The sequence below is a fragment of the Epinephelus fuscoguttatus genome, linkage group LG13 (assembly GCF_011397635.1).
Source record: "Epinephelus fuscoguttatus linkage group LG13, E.fuscoguttatus.final_Chr_v1".
Classification (NCBI taxonomy): Eukaryota; Metazoa; Chordata; class Actinopteri; order Perciformes; family Serranidae; genus Epinephelus; species Epinephelus fuscoguttatus.
The window spans coordinates 20,792,312-20,807,577 of record NC_064764.1 but is presented as its reverse complement, the minus strand read 5'-3'; the positions used below and the strand labels follow the sequence as shown (position 1 = coordinate 20,807,577).

Sequence of the window (15,266 nt, the reverse complement as noted above, 5' to 3'; positions counted from 1 at the left end):
GAGTTTTTAATTTATTTAAGATATTTAAAAGTATACTATGTCAGGTACTGTTTGTGAACACACTAGCCAGCAAAAGTGAAAGTAACCCAACCCCAGACTCACTCCTGTTTGATGTTTCACCTTGCTATATTTGCGTTGTTTCGGCAGTGTCTCTTGGATTCCAGCTGGTTATGGTCTGGCATCTGGTTGCTACCTTTTATAAAAGCCCCGACCCCACCTGAGCGCTGTGGGGGTACATGCCCATAAACATCCCTAACACAGAAAATAAGAAGATACAGGCAGTCTATGCATTGTTTTTTTAGGACAATCTTGCAAAGTATATGTTTAAGAAAGAACTGACTGCTGTGACAGTGTAAGATAATTAATAGAAGGAAATGTTGGCAGTGGATCATCTCTTACCAGCTCATTCATCGAGCAGACGTTAGGATTTTCAGCATTATGATTCAGGTTCTGTGCAGATAGAGGAAGAGTCTCTTTACAGTGGTATCGGTATTAAGAGCTATTAGTACACCTATAAAGTTTAAACCATAATTTCCGTTTATTCCCCAAGGCCATTTGTCCATGCTATAGGGTGTGATGATGTCTTAACATGATAATTGTATTATCACTTTGTATTAGGAGGCTGTGTGTACATTTAGTGAGACTTGTATTCAGGGACAAAAGATAGCAAGACTGTATACTTAAATGTCATGTGTCATAATAATGTGCACATCCTAGATGTGTCCCAGACACATCCCAGAGTTGCTCAAAAGGACAGTGTCTTACTAGATCCCCATTATGCTTCTATGGGCTATACTCTTCACCCGTGTGCTGCTGTCATAACTTAGAGTTTATAAAAAGATATTCTGGTTTTGACTTAACTGGTTAAAGAAAAGCATTTGTTTGTTTGACACCACTAAACTCTGTTTCTTAAACACATTGTTTCTATCAGAATAAAACTGCCTTGGGGGACCACCTGACCAATGTGGGGATCAACCGGGACAACGTGTCTGAGATCCTTCAGATCTACATGGAGGCTCACTGCGAGCAGACAGAGGTGGCTGCTCTGGCCCTCAGCCTCAGGACCAAGGCGTTTCAGGCCCACAGCCCGTCACAGAAGGCCTCCATGCTCGCGTTCCTGGTTAATGAGCTCTGCTGCAGTAAGGCTGTGATCAGGTGAGCTTCTCACCTCCTTCTGACATTATTTTGTCTTTGACTTTGCAATTTATCAAATTAAGTTAACTCTCAGTTTTGTGGGGCAGTATTGTACTAGTATCGTACTATTGTACTGAAGTAAATCAATGTTCCTTATATGCCTGCAGCAAACAGTTAATATCTGCATGAGACTGGAAACTATTGGTGTGTTTTATTAATGCAGGCTTCAATTTTAATGGGATAACAGAAGTACCAAAAGGAATAAGACAAATCAGGTCTGATGGACAGTTTCACGATGTTGCATCAAACCAAGTGTCATCAATTTTTCAGTAGTACTGGTAACACTTTGAAATACATCTGGTGCACACTGCAGCGTGGTGCAGAGGCACCATGCTATTTTTGTTACACAAAAAAGGCCACAGAAACATCTGTGTCAATATTGTTTGATACTTCGCAGTGAGATCGACAAAAACATAGATCACATGACCAACCTGAGGAAGGATAAGTGGGTCGTGGAGGGAAAACTTCGCAAGTGAGTATATACTTCAACTAAGCTGTTATCGGAAGATTCTGTGCAAACACTAACATGTTGTCTTAGTAAATGAGATGGTCATGCTGAAACTATAAAGTCTTAATTTTCTAATGAATGCGTACAAGCTAACAGTCTGTTTTTGTCTTTAAAGACTGAGGAGTATTCATGCCAAGAAGACCGGGAAGAGAGACAGCAGTGTGGGGGGAGAAGACAGCCACACATTTGTCATCCCCACTGCCAGAAACAAAGGCAAAAGGAAAGACGGGGACAGTGAGGAGGAGGAGGACGAGGATGACGACAGTGAAGACCAAGGAGACGACGACGATGATGAGGAAGAAGAATCGGGGGGAAAGAAGGGGAAGAAAGCTGAGATATGTGAAGAGGAGGTCAGTGACAGCATGGGGAGCCAGCGGCTTAAATCAGTGTTTGTTATAGTAAATGTCAGCCAGTCCACGGGCCTCACACTAATGAGTTCTTTTCATCTAGGATGACAGTGTACACTCAGCCAGCATGGAGGAGCTGGAGAAACAGATCGAGAAAACATACAAGGTAAATTAAACCCTGTGAGACATTTTCTTCTCAGGATTAGCTCATCAATGAATGTAATACCTCATAGTTCAACTTGCTGTGCTCTCTGTCTCTTCAGCAACAGATTCAGATCAGACAGAAGTTATTCGACTCGTCTCACTCTCTGCGCTCCATGACGATTGGACAGGATCGCTACAAGAGACGATACTGGGTCCTTCCGCACTGTAGTGGCATCTTTGTGGAGGGCATGGAAAGCAGTGAAGGTGCGAACCAAAACTGATAACTCTGATTGTTCACTTTATTCACCATGTTCACACAGTGTTTCCAACAGGTCTAAAATATACAGTACAGGCCAAAAGTTTGGACACACCTTCTCATTCAATGCGTTTTCTTTATTTTCATGACTATTTACATTGTAGATTCTCACTGAAGGCATCAAAACTATGAATGAACACATGTGGAGTTATGTACTTAACAAAAAAAGGTGAAATAACTGAAAACATGTTTTATATTCTAGTTTCTTCAAAATAGCCACCCTTTGCTCTGATTACTGCTTTGCACACTCTTGGCATTCTCTCCATGAGCTTCAAGAGGTAGTCACCTGAAATGGTTTCCACTTCACAGGTGTGCCTTATCAGGGTTAATTAGTGGAATTTCTTGCTTTATCAATGGGGTTGGGACCATCAGTTGTGTTGTGCAGAAGTCAGGTTAATACACAGCTGACAGCCCTATTGGACAACTGTTAAAATTCATATTATGGCAAGAACCAATCAGCTAACTAAAGAAAAACGAGTGGCCATCATTACTTTAAGAAATGAAGGTCAGTCAGTCCGGAAAATTGCAAAAACTTTAAATGTGTCCCCAAGTGGAGTCGCAAAAACCATCAAGCGCTACAACGAAACTGGCACACATGAGGACCGACCAGGAAAGGAAGACCAAGAGTCACCTGCTTCTGAGGATAAGTTCATCTGTCACCAGCCTCAGAAATCGCAAGTTAACAGCAGCTCAGATCAGAGACCAGATGAATGCCACACAGAGTTCTAGCAGCAGACCCATCTCTAGAACAACTGTTAAGAGGAGACTGCGCAAATCAGGCCTTCATGGTCAAATAGCTGCTAGGAAACCACTGCTAAGGAGAGGCAATAAGCAGAAGACATTTGTTTGGGCCAAGAAACACAAGGAATGGACATTAGACCAGTGGAAATCTGTGTTTTGGTCTGATGAGTCCAAATTTGAGATCTTTGGTTCCAACCGCCGTGTCTTTGTGAGACGCAGAAAAGGTGAACGGATGGATTCCACATGCCTGGTTCCCACTGTGAAGCATGGAGGAGGAGGTGTGATGGTGTGGGGTGTTTTGCTGGTGACACTGTTGGGGATTTATTCAAAATTGAAGGCACACTGAACCAGCATGGCTACCACAGCATCCTGCAGCGACATGCCATCCCATCCGGTTTGCGTATGCTAGTTGACGATCATTTATTTTTCAACAGGACAATGACCCCAAACACACCTCCAGGCTGTGTAAGGGCTATTTGACCAAGAAGGAGAGTGATGGAGTGCTGCGGCAGATGACCTGGCCTCCACAGTCACCGGACCTGAACCCAATCGAGATGGTTTGGGGTGAGCTGGACCGCAGAGTGAAGGCAAAGGGGCCAACAAGTGCTAAACACCTCTGGGAACTCCTTCAAGACTGTTGGAAAACCATTTCAGGTGACTACCTCTTGAAGCTCATGGAGAGAATGCCAAGAGTGTGCAAAGCAGTAATCAGAGCAAAGGGTGGCTATTTTGAAGAAACTAGAATATAAAACATGTTTTCAGTTATTTCACCTGTTTTTGTTAAGTACATAACTCCACATGTGTTCATTCATAGTTTTGATGCCTTCAGTGAGAATCTACAATGTAAATAGTCATGAAAATAAAGAAAACGCATTGAATGAGAAGGTGTGTCCAAAATTTTGGCCTGTTTTCTATATATATATATATATATATATATATATATATATATATATATATATATATATAGCAAGGGCCTTGCTTTAGAGAGGTCGCCATCTTGCACCGCCATGTATGTACGGCAGCCCAAGCGGACAATCCAGCCAGCCAGAGAACGCGTTTCGCGTGTATAAATAAACCAATGAAGACAGCGGAAGGAAGGAAGAAGGAGGAGGAAACAGCAGAGAGTGTTAGTAGTTTGTCGATAGAGAGTAGTGAAAAGTTTTTTTTAGTTATAAAATTTGTGAATGGACCACACTTACCACGCAACAGGAGAGAAGGAACCCGAACCATCATCTGTGAGGAAAAGATGACGCAACTTCCCTCCTTGTGATGCACTCTCTGCGGCGCTTTTCCTCCTGATGATATATCTCCCCAACGATGGCAGCAGTAGCACCGAATCCCATTCTGTGCATTTAGCCTCTCTTCTCGCCTGCTCATCATCAAACACATGGAGTTCCTCATCTGTATGCTCCGGCTCAAACAGGTATGGCTCTGGGTCTGTGTCCGCTACAAGAAACTCTTCAAAATCGCGTACAAAGTCGTCCATTGCAGCTACTATAGTCCAGAGATATCGCTAGGCTAAATAAACAGCTGAGCTCTGTTTACCGGCTACGCTGTCAGTCAGTGTGCGGGCTGGAGATTGAGCAGAGAGGAGAGGGGGTCCCCACTTGGTACGGTAAACGAGTACGTGTGTAAAGTTATGAAGTGTGTGTGTTACGCTAGAAGAGTCAGGGTTTGGGACGGAGTCTTTCACCCCCTGGAGTGTTACCAGAGTTTTTGGAGTGCTCAAATAAACAGGCCTTTTTCCCGAACACTCCTCTGGTCTCCTGCTCATGAGGGATTCATTACAATATTGTAACATGGCTTAGATTTCTAAATAAACATTACACCTTGTCGCTAGATAGACCTACTCCTGAAAAACTTGTGCGCAATGCTTTTTGTCCCTATGAGGCCACCGTCATTTACCCGATGGGAGGGGTGAGCGAGTGAGCCCTGCACTCTAGAATTTGACCGCTGAGATGTGCTGCTCAATATTATTAAGCAAAAAATATTTATTTAAATTGTACTTGTACTGAATTATGTTCATTCTAAAATATTTTTTTCTTAGTTTGACATGTATAAAATGCCCCAAAATGATCACTTTAAACTTGCTGCCTGTTGGTATTATTAGAACAGTGCATGGTTATTAATGGATTTGCAGTTTGGGGTTGGTTCGCAGATCTTGTGTTGGTCGGTCATGTTGCGTTATAGAACTGATTTTCATATGTGCAGGTGGCAGGGTGGGGGCTGTATTGCACATTGCAGCTTTGCTTTGAGAGAGGTCCTTAGAAATCAGACCCGTACAGGACTCTGGCTGACATTACCTTTTCATGTTACTCAGGTCATGAAGAGGTGGAGAAAGAGAAGAAAAGAAAGAGGACTGCCCAGGTGATCAGGGTAAAAGAAGAGCAGCAGGAAGAAGCAAAGACACCAGTGGTCTCCAGCCCAGCGCAGAGCACAGACGGTGATACAACCACACCGGAGAGCCAGCAGGACAAAGACAGTCTCAATCTCTTCCTCCAGAAACCCGGCTCCTTCTCCAAGCTCAGCAAACTCCTTGAAGTAGCCAAAATGGCTCAAGATTCAGACATCAATTCTCACAACAGTCACTCTGCTAAAGTCCCTACCACTCATCCCTCATGTCCCGCCTCTCAGACAGCCACTAATCAGCAGGGACTGATAGATAAATCGGATACTTCAGTGCCATCTCTGCTTAGTGCGCCACAGCTCAGAAGTAGTCCCTGGATTACCTGCGGCTCTCAGTCTGTCCTTCATGAGGACCAGCTCTCCAAAATACTGATGGAAAAGAGCAACCAGTGGTTTAGCCTCTTGCCTCGCTCTCCTTGTGATGAGTCCTCCTTCACCTCTGGCTCCAGCCCTCCAGCCTCCTCCTCTCCACTTCAGACCATCAGCACCAAATCCCCCTCCTCCCTCTCCCCTAATCCCCGGGCTTCAGCCAGTTCCAGCGCTCCTGCTGGGATCAATAACCTGCAGCCGTCTGTCCTTCAGGTCGGTTGATGACAGTAATCTCAGTCACATTTATTTCAGATCATGCTGTGCTTTTTTAGAACACAAGTTGGACACTTCTACATTATGCATGTGGAAGTAATGTCTGATCACAATTAAAGTTTGTGTATTTTGTGTGTTTTTCTCTTCAGCAAGTCAAGTCTGGCATTCATCAAAGCAGGCTGACGAGGTGTGATGTGTCCGGCGCAGCACCAAGTCCCAGCCTGCCCTCCTCTGGTGCTTCTCTACTCCCCGTGTTGGATCTGGCCTCCCAGCATGCAGAGGATGATGCCAGCAGGGCCATCTCTCTGGCAAATAACAACTCTGTCAACAAGAGCGAGACCCCAGAGCCCCTGAGTGACAAGCCCGATTGTGCATCGTTCCCTGCTGTGGAAGTGGCCAAGACCCAGGACTACCCTAGTCCCCAGCCTATCCCCGAGGGTAAGAATGGCTCACTGCCAAACATGCTGGACTAAAGAAAAGACTGTCACTCAGTTATACAACTTCTCTAGGATGCTAAAAATTAACAATTGGGTGACAATAGTTTTTAAATTTGTGCATGTGTGTTGGCAGAGATGCTGTGTGGCTGGTGGAGGGTGGCAGACACGGAGGAGCTGCACAGTCTGGTCAAGGCCCTTCATGGCCGAGGCATCAGAGAGAAGGCCTTGCAGAAACAGATCCAGAAACATATGGAGTATACGACCCAGCTCTGTGCAAACAGCAAAGATGGTTGGTCCACATTTCCTCTGCGCTCTCTATGGCAGAAGTCAACACACCAGTGTTTAAAAAAAATACTGATTTATTGATTCAGAATATCTGAAACGGTTTTAATACTCATTTTCCGTAGTTTGGTTACACCAATACCATCTGCACTTTCATCCTCTCTCTCATTGTTAATGTCATGTTTTGTCACTTTTTCCCTGTAGTATCAAAAATGGTAGCAAATATCAATATTTTTCAAGCTCAAATTTAGAAATTTTTGTATGCTGACAACACTACAGTACAACAGACATGCAGTGATATAAAAATACTGTCCCTGTTGGACCTTTTGTAGCACACATTACATTGAATATTGTAAGGTTGCGGTCCATAAACAGTTGTTTGTAATTGTGTGTGCATCTGTGGTGGCAGCGTTTGATGTGTCAGAGCTGGAGAAGCAGGAGATGAGCGAGGAGACAGTGGAGAGTTGGTGTGTTGAGGAGCAGGCCATGGAGGTGGACATCAGCCTGCTGCAGCGGGTCGAGGCTCTGGAGAGGAAAGTCATCTCTGCCAGCCTGCAGGTCAAGGTACAGACAGATGAGCATCCTACTCTTTCATCTTCGTGATGCTCATACAGATAATACACCAGTGTTTTTAATCCAAATTCATTTTCATTAGTCATTATCCAAGACATGCTTGTCCTTGTCCTGTGTCCTCACTTTGTCTTTATAGTAATTACTGTGTCATCAAATGTGACGATGTCTCCCTCAGGGATGGATGCATCCCGAGCCCCAGTCAGAGAGGGAGGATCTGGTTTATCATGAGCACAAGCTCTCCTTTTCCCCCGCTCCAGAGAAGAAAGGACAGAGAGAAACCAGCCAGGAGGAACTCTCTGGCACGGTGGTGCGGCGGCCCGACAATCCCCTTGATATAGCTGTCATCAGGCTGGCAGAGTTGGAGAGGAACATTGAGCGCAGGTACCTGGAGAGAAGAGCCCCTTTTAAGTACAACCTTTCAGATCAAACTGGATAATGTCACAGTAAATGCTCCAGCACCATCCCTCTGGTGTTGATGGTGAAGGGGCGGTTCATCCAACACTTTATTCTAGAGATTGTTAACCTCACAGCAGGCTGTCTCTTAAACAAGTGTCTCTTTTTAATGGCTGTTAGCGTCAGAGTGATCATGTTGCAGACTGTATGTGTGGTTGCTGTACAGTTATGCTGCAGTCTCACTTTCTGTGACCCCAAAGCAGCGAGGAGGAGGTGGCACCTGGGATGAGGATGTGGCGTAAAGCCCTCGGTGAAGTCCGCAGTTCTGCTCAGCTGTCACTCTGCATTCAGCAGCTACAGAAATCCATTGCCTGGGAACGATCCATCATGAAAGTGGTTAGTGACACTCTGTCTCTCGTCTAATCACACATTTGTTTATATTGTTTAATTATACATAATTGTAAGCGTCAATTTATAGCCCTCGCTAAGGACGTTCCACTTTATGAAGATTGATTTTTAAAGATTTACTCTGCAGGATTGTCTGTTACTGTTTGTTTACATGCTCACCAACAGGAGTGAAAGAAAAAAACAACCTCAGATACACTCTCTTGGTGTTTCGCCTCACTGTATTTGCGTTGTTTGGGCGCTGTGTCTCCTAAAGGCTTGCTGCTTGCGGTCTGGCAACTGGTTGCTATCTTTTTATAGATTCCCCAGCTCACCTAAGCACTGTGGGGGTACACGCCCATAAATATTCTGAACACAGAAAATAAGAAAATACAGGCAGAGGGCAGAGTCTCTGCAGAAAAATATCTCAGCACACACTTTGAGTGAGTTGTAAGTAACAGTTGAGAGGGATTAGTTCTGTTCTGAGTCCCTACATTTTTTTTAGAGAAAAACCTGCGTAGTATATCTTAAGGCATGGCCTCTTATCCATTTTAAAAGCAAACATAGCCCAATAAATCTGCACAGCTTACATTCCTCAAATTAAGTTTGTTTTCGGCAAAAGGTGAAAAAAGGAAAGGTGTGTTCGCAGCATCAGTTTACAATACATCATTACCAGGCAACAACTATATCAGATAATTAGGGTGCTGTGACTTGTCACTATCTTACAACACTTAACATAGCCTAAAACAATGTACTGAAGCAGCACAAGCCAACCACTTAGTGAAACTGAAAGTTTCCCATTCATGTTGTTCATACTCAAACAGAAATAAATATGTCAGATAACATATACATAGAACAAAAAACACACACTAATACTCACTGTGTCACATTAACATAATAAAATAATGAATGCTTGTTACTTATAGCTGAATATTTAATTTTGTCTTGGCATATAGAGAGACTACTTGCTCCTACTTTGAAATGCAGACCTGACATCATCAGCAGGTGGTCACGTGGTAGCTGAAAATGGTCGAGTGATACAAGAGGATTTTTGTTTGGGCTGGCGTTAAGTTTGACTTAAAACACTGTGTGAGAGAAATGTTTTTCTGAAGCGTAGAATTGAGATTCTCAAATATAAAAAACTGGATTTCACAAATGCCTGTTTGAAAGTTATAAATGTTATAAATGTTAGGAAGAGATTCACAAATGCTTTTTGTTGATTTGGAAATTAATTTTACATATTCCCAGATTTTTTTGTGTGTGTGTTATTTATTTGTGTAGATCTGTTTTATGTATTTGCAAAGTATTTTTGTGTGAAAAGTGTTATATATTCACAGATTACTCATTTACACACCGATCGCTGCTCCGTTCACAAAGATAATATTGAAACAAATCTATCTTCATAGACAATAGCACAATCAGTATCATTCAGTATGGCTGGCCACACAGAATTGCATAAACCACTAGTTTTCATTGTGATGAATCTCAGTTTGAATTCACAACTACTTCTGTCTGGTGTTTCCAGCACTGCCAGCTCTGTCAGAAAGGGGATAATGAAGAACTGCTCTTACTCTGTGACGGCTGTGACAAAGGCTGCCACACTTACTGCCACAAACCCAAGATCACTACAGTACCTGACGGCGACTGGTATTGTCCCACCTGTGTAGCAAAGGTACGGCAGCATGCCCTGAGAGTTTATTCCACCATTAGAGTAGATCTAATCACCAAAATGATAACATATCTGTATCACATGTACACATCCAATTAATGGACTTGAATATGATATGTTCTGTGTGCCTCTTCACCAGTCTGCTGTGTGTTCTGTCATTGAGGAGAGCGGACAATCCCCCCGGAGTAGGAAGCAACAGAGCCGAACAGCTGGAGGAGGGAAGAAAGGCAGCGAGGTAAAACGAAACAGTAAGCCATCTGTGGTAGGAGAGCTCATCAAAGAGGAGGCTGCCAGCAGCACCAGCGTGCCAAAGAAAGGTACCAAGGAGTTCAAGAAGAGGAAAGGAGACGACAGCCCGCCCAGCGCCCAGGCCGGCCATGACAGCCCTGTCTCATGCGGGAAAAAAGCCAAGACAGCCAAAGACAACAACACAAATGCGCTCGCAATGTGCCGGTACGCATGAACGCATATCCACTGCAGGCACAGCAGCATTTACTCTGTCTTCTCATCGTTAGGAAAAAACAAAAACATCAACAGTGATCTTCATGCAGACATGAACTTATGACGACGAAAATATCCACTTTATCATACATAATCAAAGTTTCAGAATATGTTTCTCTCACTGGTGAAACTATATTAAACTTCTATTAAATTATATTTTCACTTGCTCCCTCCAGAGTGCTGCTGGCTGAGCTGGAGGCCCATCAGGACGCTTGGCCCTTCCTCATGCCTGTCAACCAGAAAGCCGTCCCTGGTTACAGGAAGGTCATCAAAAAACCCATGGACTTCTCCACCATCAGAGAAAAGCTCACCAACAACCAGTATGTTTGTGTTGGTTTCTAAAGGCAATACTATGCAGAATTTTCCTAAAAAAAAAAAAAAAAAAAAAAAAAAGCTAACATTAGGCGAGAAGAGAGGTACACCCTGGACAGGTCACCAGACTATCACAGGGCTGACACACAGACAGACAACCATTCACACTCACATGCACACCTACGGTCAATTTAGAGTCACTAGTTAACCTGCGTGTCTTTGGACTGTGGGAGGGAGCTGGAGTACCCAGAGAAAACCCACACTGACACGGGGAGAACATGTAAACTCCACACTTCCCTCCTCTCTTGCTGTGAGAGGAGGGAAGACAATTCCTGCATAGCATACCTTTAAGTTGATTTGTGTATGTGTTTCATGTTCATGTACAATAAATACATTTATCATACTTTCCTTTTTTCTGTTTGGATGCTGCATGTAAATAAAAACTAAAAACCTTTTCTAACAATTCCAGGTACTTGAATCTGGAGAGTTTCATCGTGGACGTGAACCTGGTTTTCGATAACTGTGAAAAATTCAACGAAGATGATTCAGAAATCGGACGAGCCGGCCACAGCATGAGGAGGTTTTTCGACAAACGATGGACTGAACTGCTGGAGTAAAAACAGAATCAAGTGTGGACTTTGAACGCTCCTCTCTACATATCAGACTTCATCTTTGGTGTTGGAGGCCTTCTCTTCACCCGAGACACTAAATCAATAAAACAAGTTCTAAAAACATTGACGTGCAATGTGAAAGGACATATTCTCCTGCTGAGAAAACACACTTGTTTGGATTAATCAAAGTGCAATACCGTTTTCTTTATCAGAAAGCACTGACTCACGGACTCAATATTGTATTTGGGAATGGAAGATTTCCACGGTAGATAGGCCTTTGGCTTTTTTATCATCAGTACTTTAGTGTATGTGTGTGTATTTATTTTCTCAAGTATTTATGTTACAGTCAGTCTTTTCTAAGAAAAAGCAAGAAATGGCACACAGCTTTAAAAAAAATGTCAAGATTGTTTTATGGACTATTGAACAAGCCAATCAAAAAAAAAAAATGTTTACAGCTTTTTGACTATAAGGCGCCAGCAGTGCTTCTGTTCACCTGCGAGTTATTTATGTAAAATACAAGGAGGTATCACTGTCACTATTTACCTATTTCTAACATGTATAGAGTGTACATACAGTACAGTCTTGTTAGAATATTGCTCATGCATAAGGATGATTGTAGCACTTCATATGTCTTATACTGTACTTTGCCTGTGCTGAAAATCCACTCAAAACACTGTGGTCTCCTCAGTATTGTAGTGCCTGACCTCTGACCTCTCAACAGTGTATGGAGGAGTGTGTTTTTCTTTCTATTTTCAGTGTGTGTACTGTATGTGTGTCCTGCACAATATACTGTAGGAAACCCTTACACAAAATGTAGAGCTTCTCCTCTGAAAAGAATTGATGTGGTGCATATAGTGTGTTTCATCTCCCAAGCATTTCCTTCAGCCAGAGTCTTGTCAGACATCCTGCGGACAGACGTGAAACCTGCACTGGGCTTTAATCCAGCCGGGAGTCAGACAGTGTCACGCTCCAGTGGAGGCATCTCCAGACAGCTGAAGTCAGAAGACTTGAAGTAACTGTATTTTATTATGAATATTGTGAAATGAGTAGCAACTTTTGTGGGAATATTATTTTTGAATAGTGGGTGTGTGGCACAGATAAAATAAACCTGTTTTTCAAAAATAACACTTAGGCCCTCACTATCTTCACTTGTTACTCAGAAAAAAAATAATCATCTATCTGTGAAATTAAATGATACAAGATATTACTCTGGTGAAATACAACCCCATTACCTCCTTCAACCTGTTCACTGTTATATAGTACTTTGTCTCTCCTCACATTTTAGGCTGCCGCTTTTTAATTGTCCATGTTTCAGGGTTGTTCTGTTAATCCATAGTTTCTTGCTATGAACTGATTTAATTATAGTTTTGGTGCCACTGCTTCTGCTGTTTTACAGATTAAATCCACACAGACTCCGTGAGTTCATGATATCATCAGTGAGGTTGACGGTGGTGTTCTGGAATGTGATCCAGACTCTGATTGGCTCTTGGGTCATGGGGGGATGAATTATGGTTCTTTCACACATCCCAACCCCGACAATAATCATCTTGCAATATTTGAATCATTCGACTTATTTGAAACATTTTACATGGTTGATATTGGTTTAACACTTAAGTAAAATGAAATCAAGCGAATGCATTGTTTGATTATATCAAATACCAACAGCGGAATGTAACGAAATACATTTACCCAAGTACTGTGCTTAAGCACAAGTTTGGGGTACTTGTACTCCCATATTTTGCTGCTTGATACTTAGAGGGAAAAAAGCTCCATCTTGACCAGCTACAACAAAAAAAATGTTGTTTTCACATGTATGTGTCAATAATAGGCCTAAATATGAAAACTAGAAGGGCACTCAGAGAGCGAAGACTTTAACCAAGGCCAAATGTCTAATCTAACAATGTTAACAAAAGTGGAAAAATAGATTTTGTATCTGCCTGTGATTTGGATCTTTACAAAATTTAACTGGTTCTTTCTTGGCACGTGCTACTGCCCTCCACCAAGTTTAATGAAAACTGGGCCAGTAGTTTTTTTCCATAATCCTGCTGAGAAACGGACAAACTGAACTTTAAGAAACTGAACTGAAAACACTAACACACTGAAAATACACAAACTGAAAACAACAAACCAAACCGAAAACACAAACTACAAACACAAATAAACTGAATCAAAAATACAAACAAATCACACTGAAAACACCAACAAACCAAACCAAAAACACCAACAAACCAAACCAAAAACACCAACAAACCAAATCACATAAATAAATCACACTGAAAATACCAACAAAGCGAACCAAAAACACAAACAAACCCAAAACACAAATAAACCAAACATTAACAAGCCAAACCGAAAATACAACCAAACCGATCCAAAAACACATACAAACCAAACACATAAACAAACCGAACCAAAAACGCCAACAAATCAAACCTAACCAAAAATACAAACAAACCAAAAACACCAACAAACCAAACCAAGAACACTTACAAACCAAAAACACAAACAAAATAAACCGAAACAAAAACACCAACAAACAGCCCTAAACACACAAAGAAATCGAACTGAACCGAACCGAGGACACAAACAAACCAAATCAAAACCATTTGCAGATACTGAAAAGAGCAGTTTTGCGTCATGAGTATACTTTTGAATTTATCTAATAATAATTTAGTTATTCCTTTACTTTTGAACTTTTACTGTGGAATATCTTTTTAAATAATGTCATGCAAATATGGTAAAAAAAAAATGGACTATGACCACTGTGCAACCCATAATAAGTCAGCTGCGTCACATGACTGATAACAGCTGTGTGAGACAAACAGACTTTGTGCTGAAGGAGGAAGTGCTGTGTGAAGGAGCCACAGTTTGTGCTGAGCTTTGTGTCTCTGTTGTATTTGAAGGGACCTTTGGACAGACAGCTGTCAGTGTGCGCAGCTTCCCATCAGGTGTGTGTCACCTCTCCACCAACTCTCCTCTTGTCGTTTCACAGGCGGATACTTGAGCATTTTGCGCCACCTTGTGAGTGAACACACGTCTGTCACAAGATGGTGTCAATACTTTGCACTCTCCAGCAGCACACAGACGAGGTCAGCTGCTGTGCCTTCTCCTCATCCCTGCTCGCCACCGGCTCCGGTGATAAAACCCTCCGTGTGTACAACACAGCTGACTTCACGGAGCTCCCCTTCTCTCCTCTCTCGGGCCACGGCTACGGGGTTCACTGCTGCTGCTTCAGCTCATGTGGCAGCTACCTGCTCAGCTGCTCCACGGACGGAGCCACCATCGTGTGGAACTCGGAAACAGGTGAGGTGACCGCGGTGCTGCAACACCCGGCCCGCAGCCCGCTCCGAGTGTGCGCCGTGGCGCCAGACTCCTCCCTGGTGCTGGCAGGGGCCTGCGATGGCACCGTGGCCCTCTGGGACTTCCCCTCCAAGACATTACGCAGGTACACAGTGACACAGACGTCAGCTGTTAATGCTGCACATCAGGGGCCAGTATCCTGATTACCTCCAGCCTTAAAGTGACATTTTAAAGCTCCTGCCTCAAGTATTTCACCATAAATATTCATGACTGCTGTCTGTAAGCAATTGTCAAAGCAAGTCTTGGTTAGGCTATTCATTATTTAGAGCTGAACACTCACAAACTTCTTGATTTATCTTTTAGTGCATAAATTGTAAGAAACTGGTGAAAAATGTCATTTATAATTTCTCAGAGCCCAAGGTCACAGCTTTAAATTGCTTGTTTTATCTGACCAGAATCACTTAACTACAACATAAATTCATCCAGTCCACACGTGAGAATCTGGAACAGGCATGTTTGGTAATGAAGAAAAAATAGGGAGTGCTGCATGGGGTCAAGGCTCTGTG

The 15,266-nt window shown here is 42.8% G+C and overlaps 2 protein-coding genes across 13 annotated transcripts in view; both read left to right on the top strand.

Annotated features, from left to right (window-relative positions):
* LOC125899576 (bromodomain adjacent to zinc finger domain protein 2B-like) overlaps positions 1 to 12,527 on the top strand; it is a 66,034-nt gene extending 53,507 nt beyond the window's left edge. For 5 of the 12 annotated variants that reach the window (XM_049593990.1, XM_049593989.1, XM_049593979.1 and 2 more), the window contains 15 exons: positions 932 to 1,155; positions 1,592 to 1,666; positions 1,818 to 2,052; positions 2,153 to 2,215; positions 2,313 to 2,457; positions 5,571 to 6,238; positions 6,388 to 6,676; positions 6,809 to 6,964; positions 7,367 to 7,521; positions 7,706 to 7,911; positions 8,184 to 8,319; positions 9,833 to 9,979; positions 10,116 to 10,429; positions 10,654 to 10,797; positions 11,259 to 12,526. In XM_049593990.1, coding sequence (XP_049449947.1) covers positions 932 to 1,155; positions 1,592 to 1,666; positions 1,818 to 2,052; positions 2,153 to 2,215; positions 2,313 to 2,457; positions 5,571 to 6,238; positions 6,388 to 6,676; positions 6,809 to 6,964; positions 7,367 to 7,521; positions 7,706 to 7,911; positions 8,184 to 8,319; positions 9,833 to 9,979; positions 10,116 to 10,429; positions 10,654 to 10,797; positions 11,259 to 11,406 — 3,105 coding nt within the window. In that variant the 3' untranslated portion in view covers positions 11,407 to 12,526. Of the gene's footprint in view, positions 1 to 931; positions 1,156 to 1,591; positions 1,667 to 1,817; positions 2,053 to 2,152; positions 2,216 to 2,312; positions 2,458 to 5,570; positions 6,239 to 6,387; positions 6,677 to 6,808; positions 6,965 to 7,366; positions 7,522 to 7,705; positions 7,912 to 8,183; positions 8,320 to 9,832; positions 9,980 to 10,115; positions 10,430 to 10,653; positions 10,798 to 11,258 lie in introns of all 12 variants that reach the window. The other 7 variants (XM_049593988.1, XM_049593983.1, XM_049593986.1 and 4 more) reach the window with 6 other exon arrangements.
* A 1,421-nt stretch (positions 12,528 to 13,948) lies between these two features.
* LOC125899588 (WD repeat, SAM and U-box domain-containing protein 1-like) overlaps positions 13,949 to 15,266 on the top strand; it is a 29,137-nt gene continuing 27,819 nt past the window's right edge. The window contains exon 1 of the mRNA XM_049594010.1: positions 13,949 to 14,845. Within this exon, the coding sequence (XP_049449967.1) occupies positions 14,448 to 14,845 (398 nt within the window). The 5' untranslated portion in view covers positions 13,949 to 14,447. The remainder of the gene's footprint in view (positions 14,846 to 15,266) is intronic.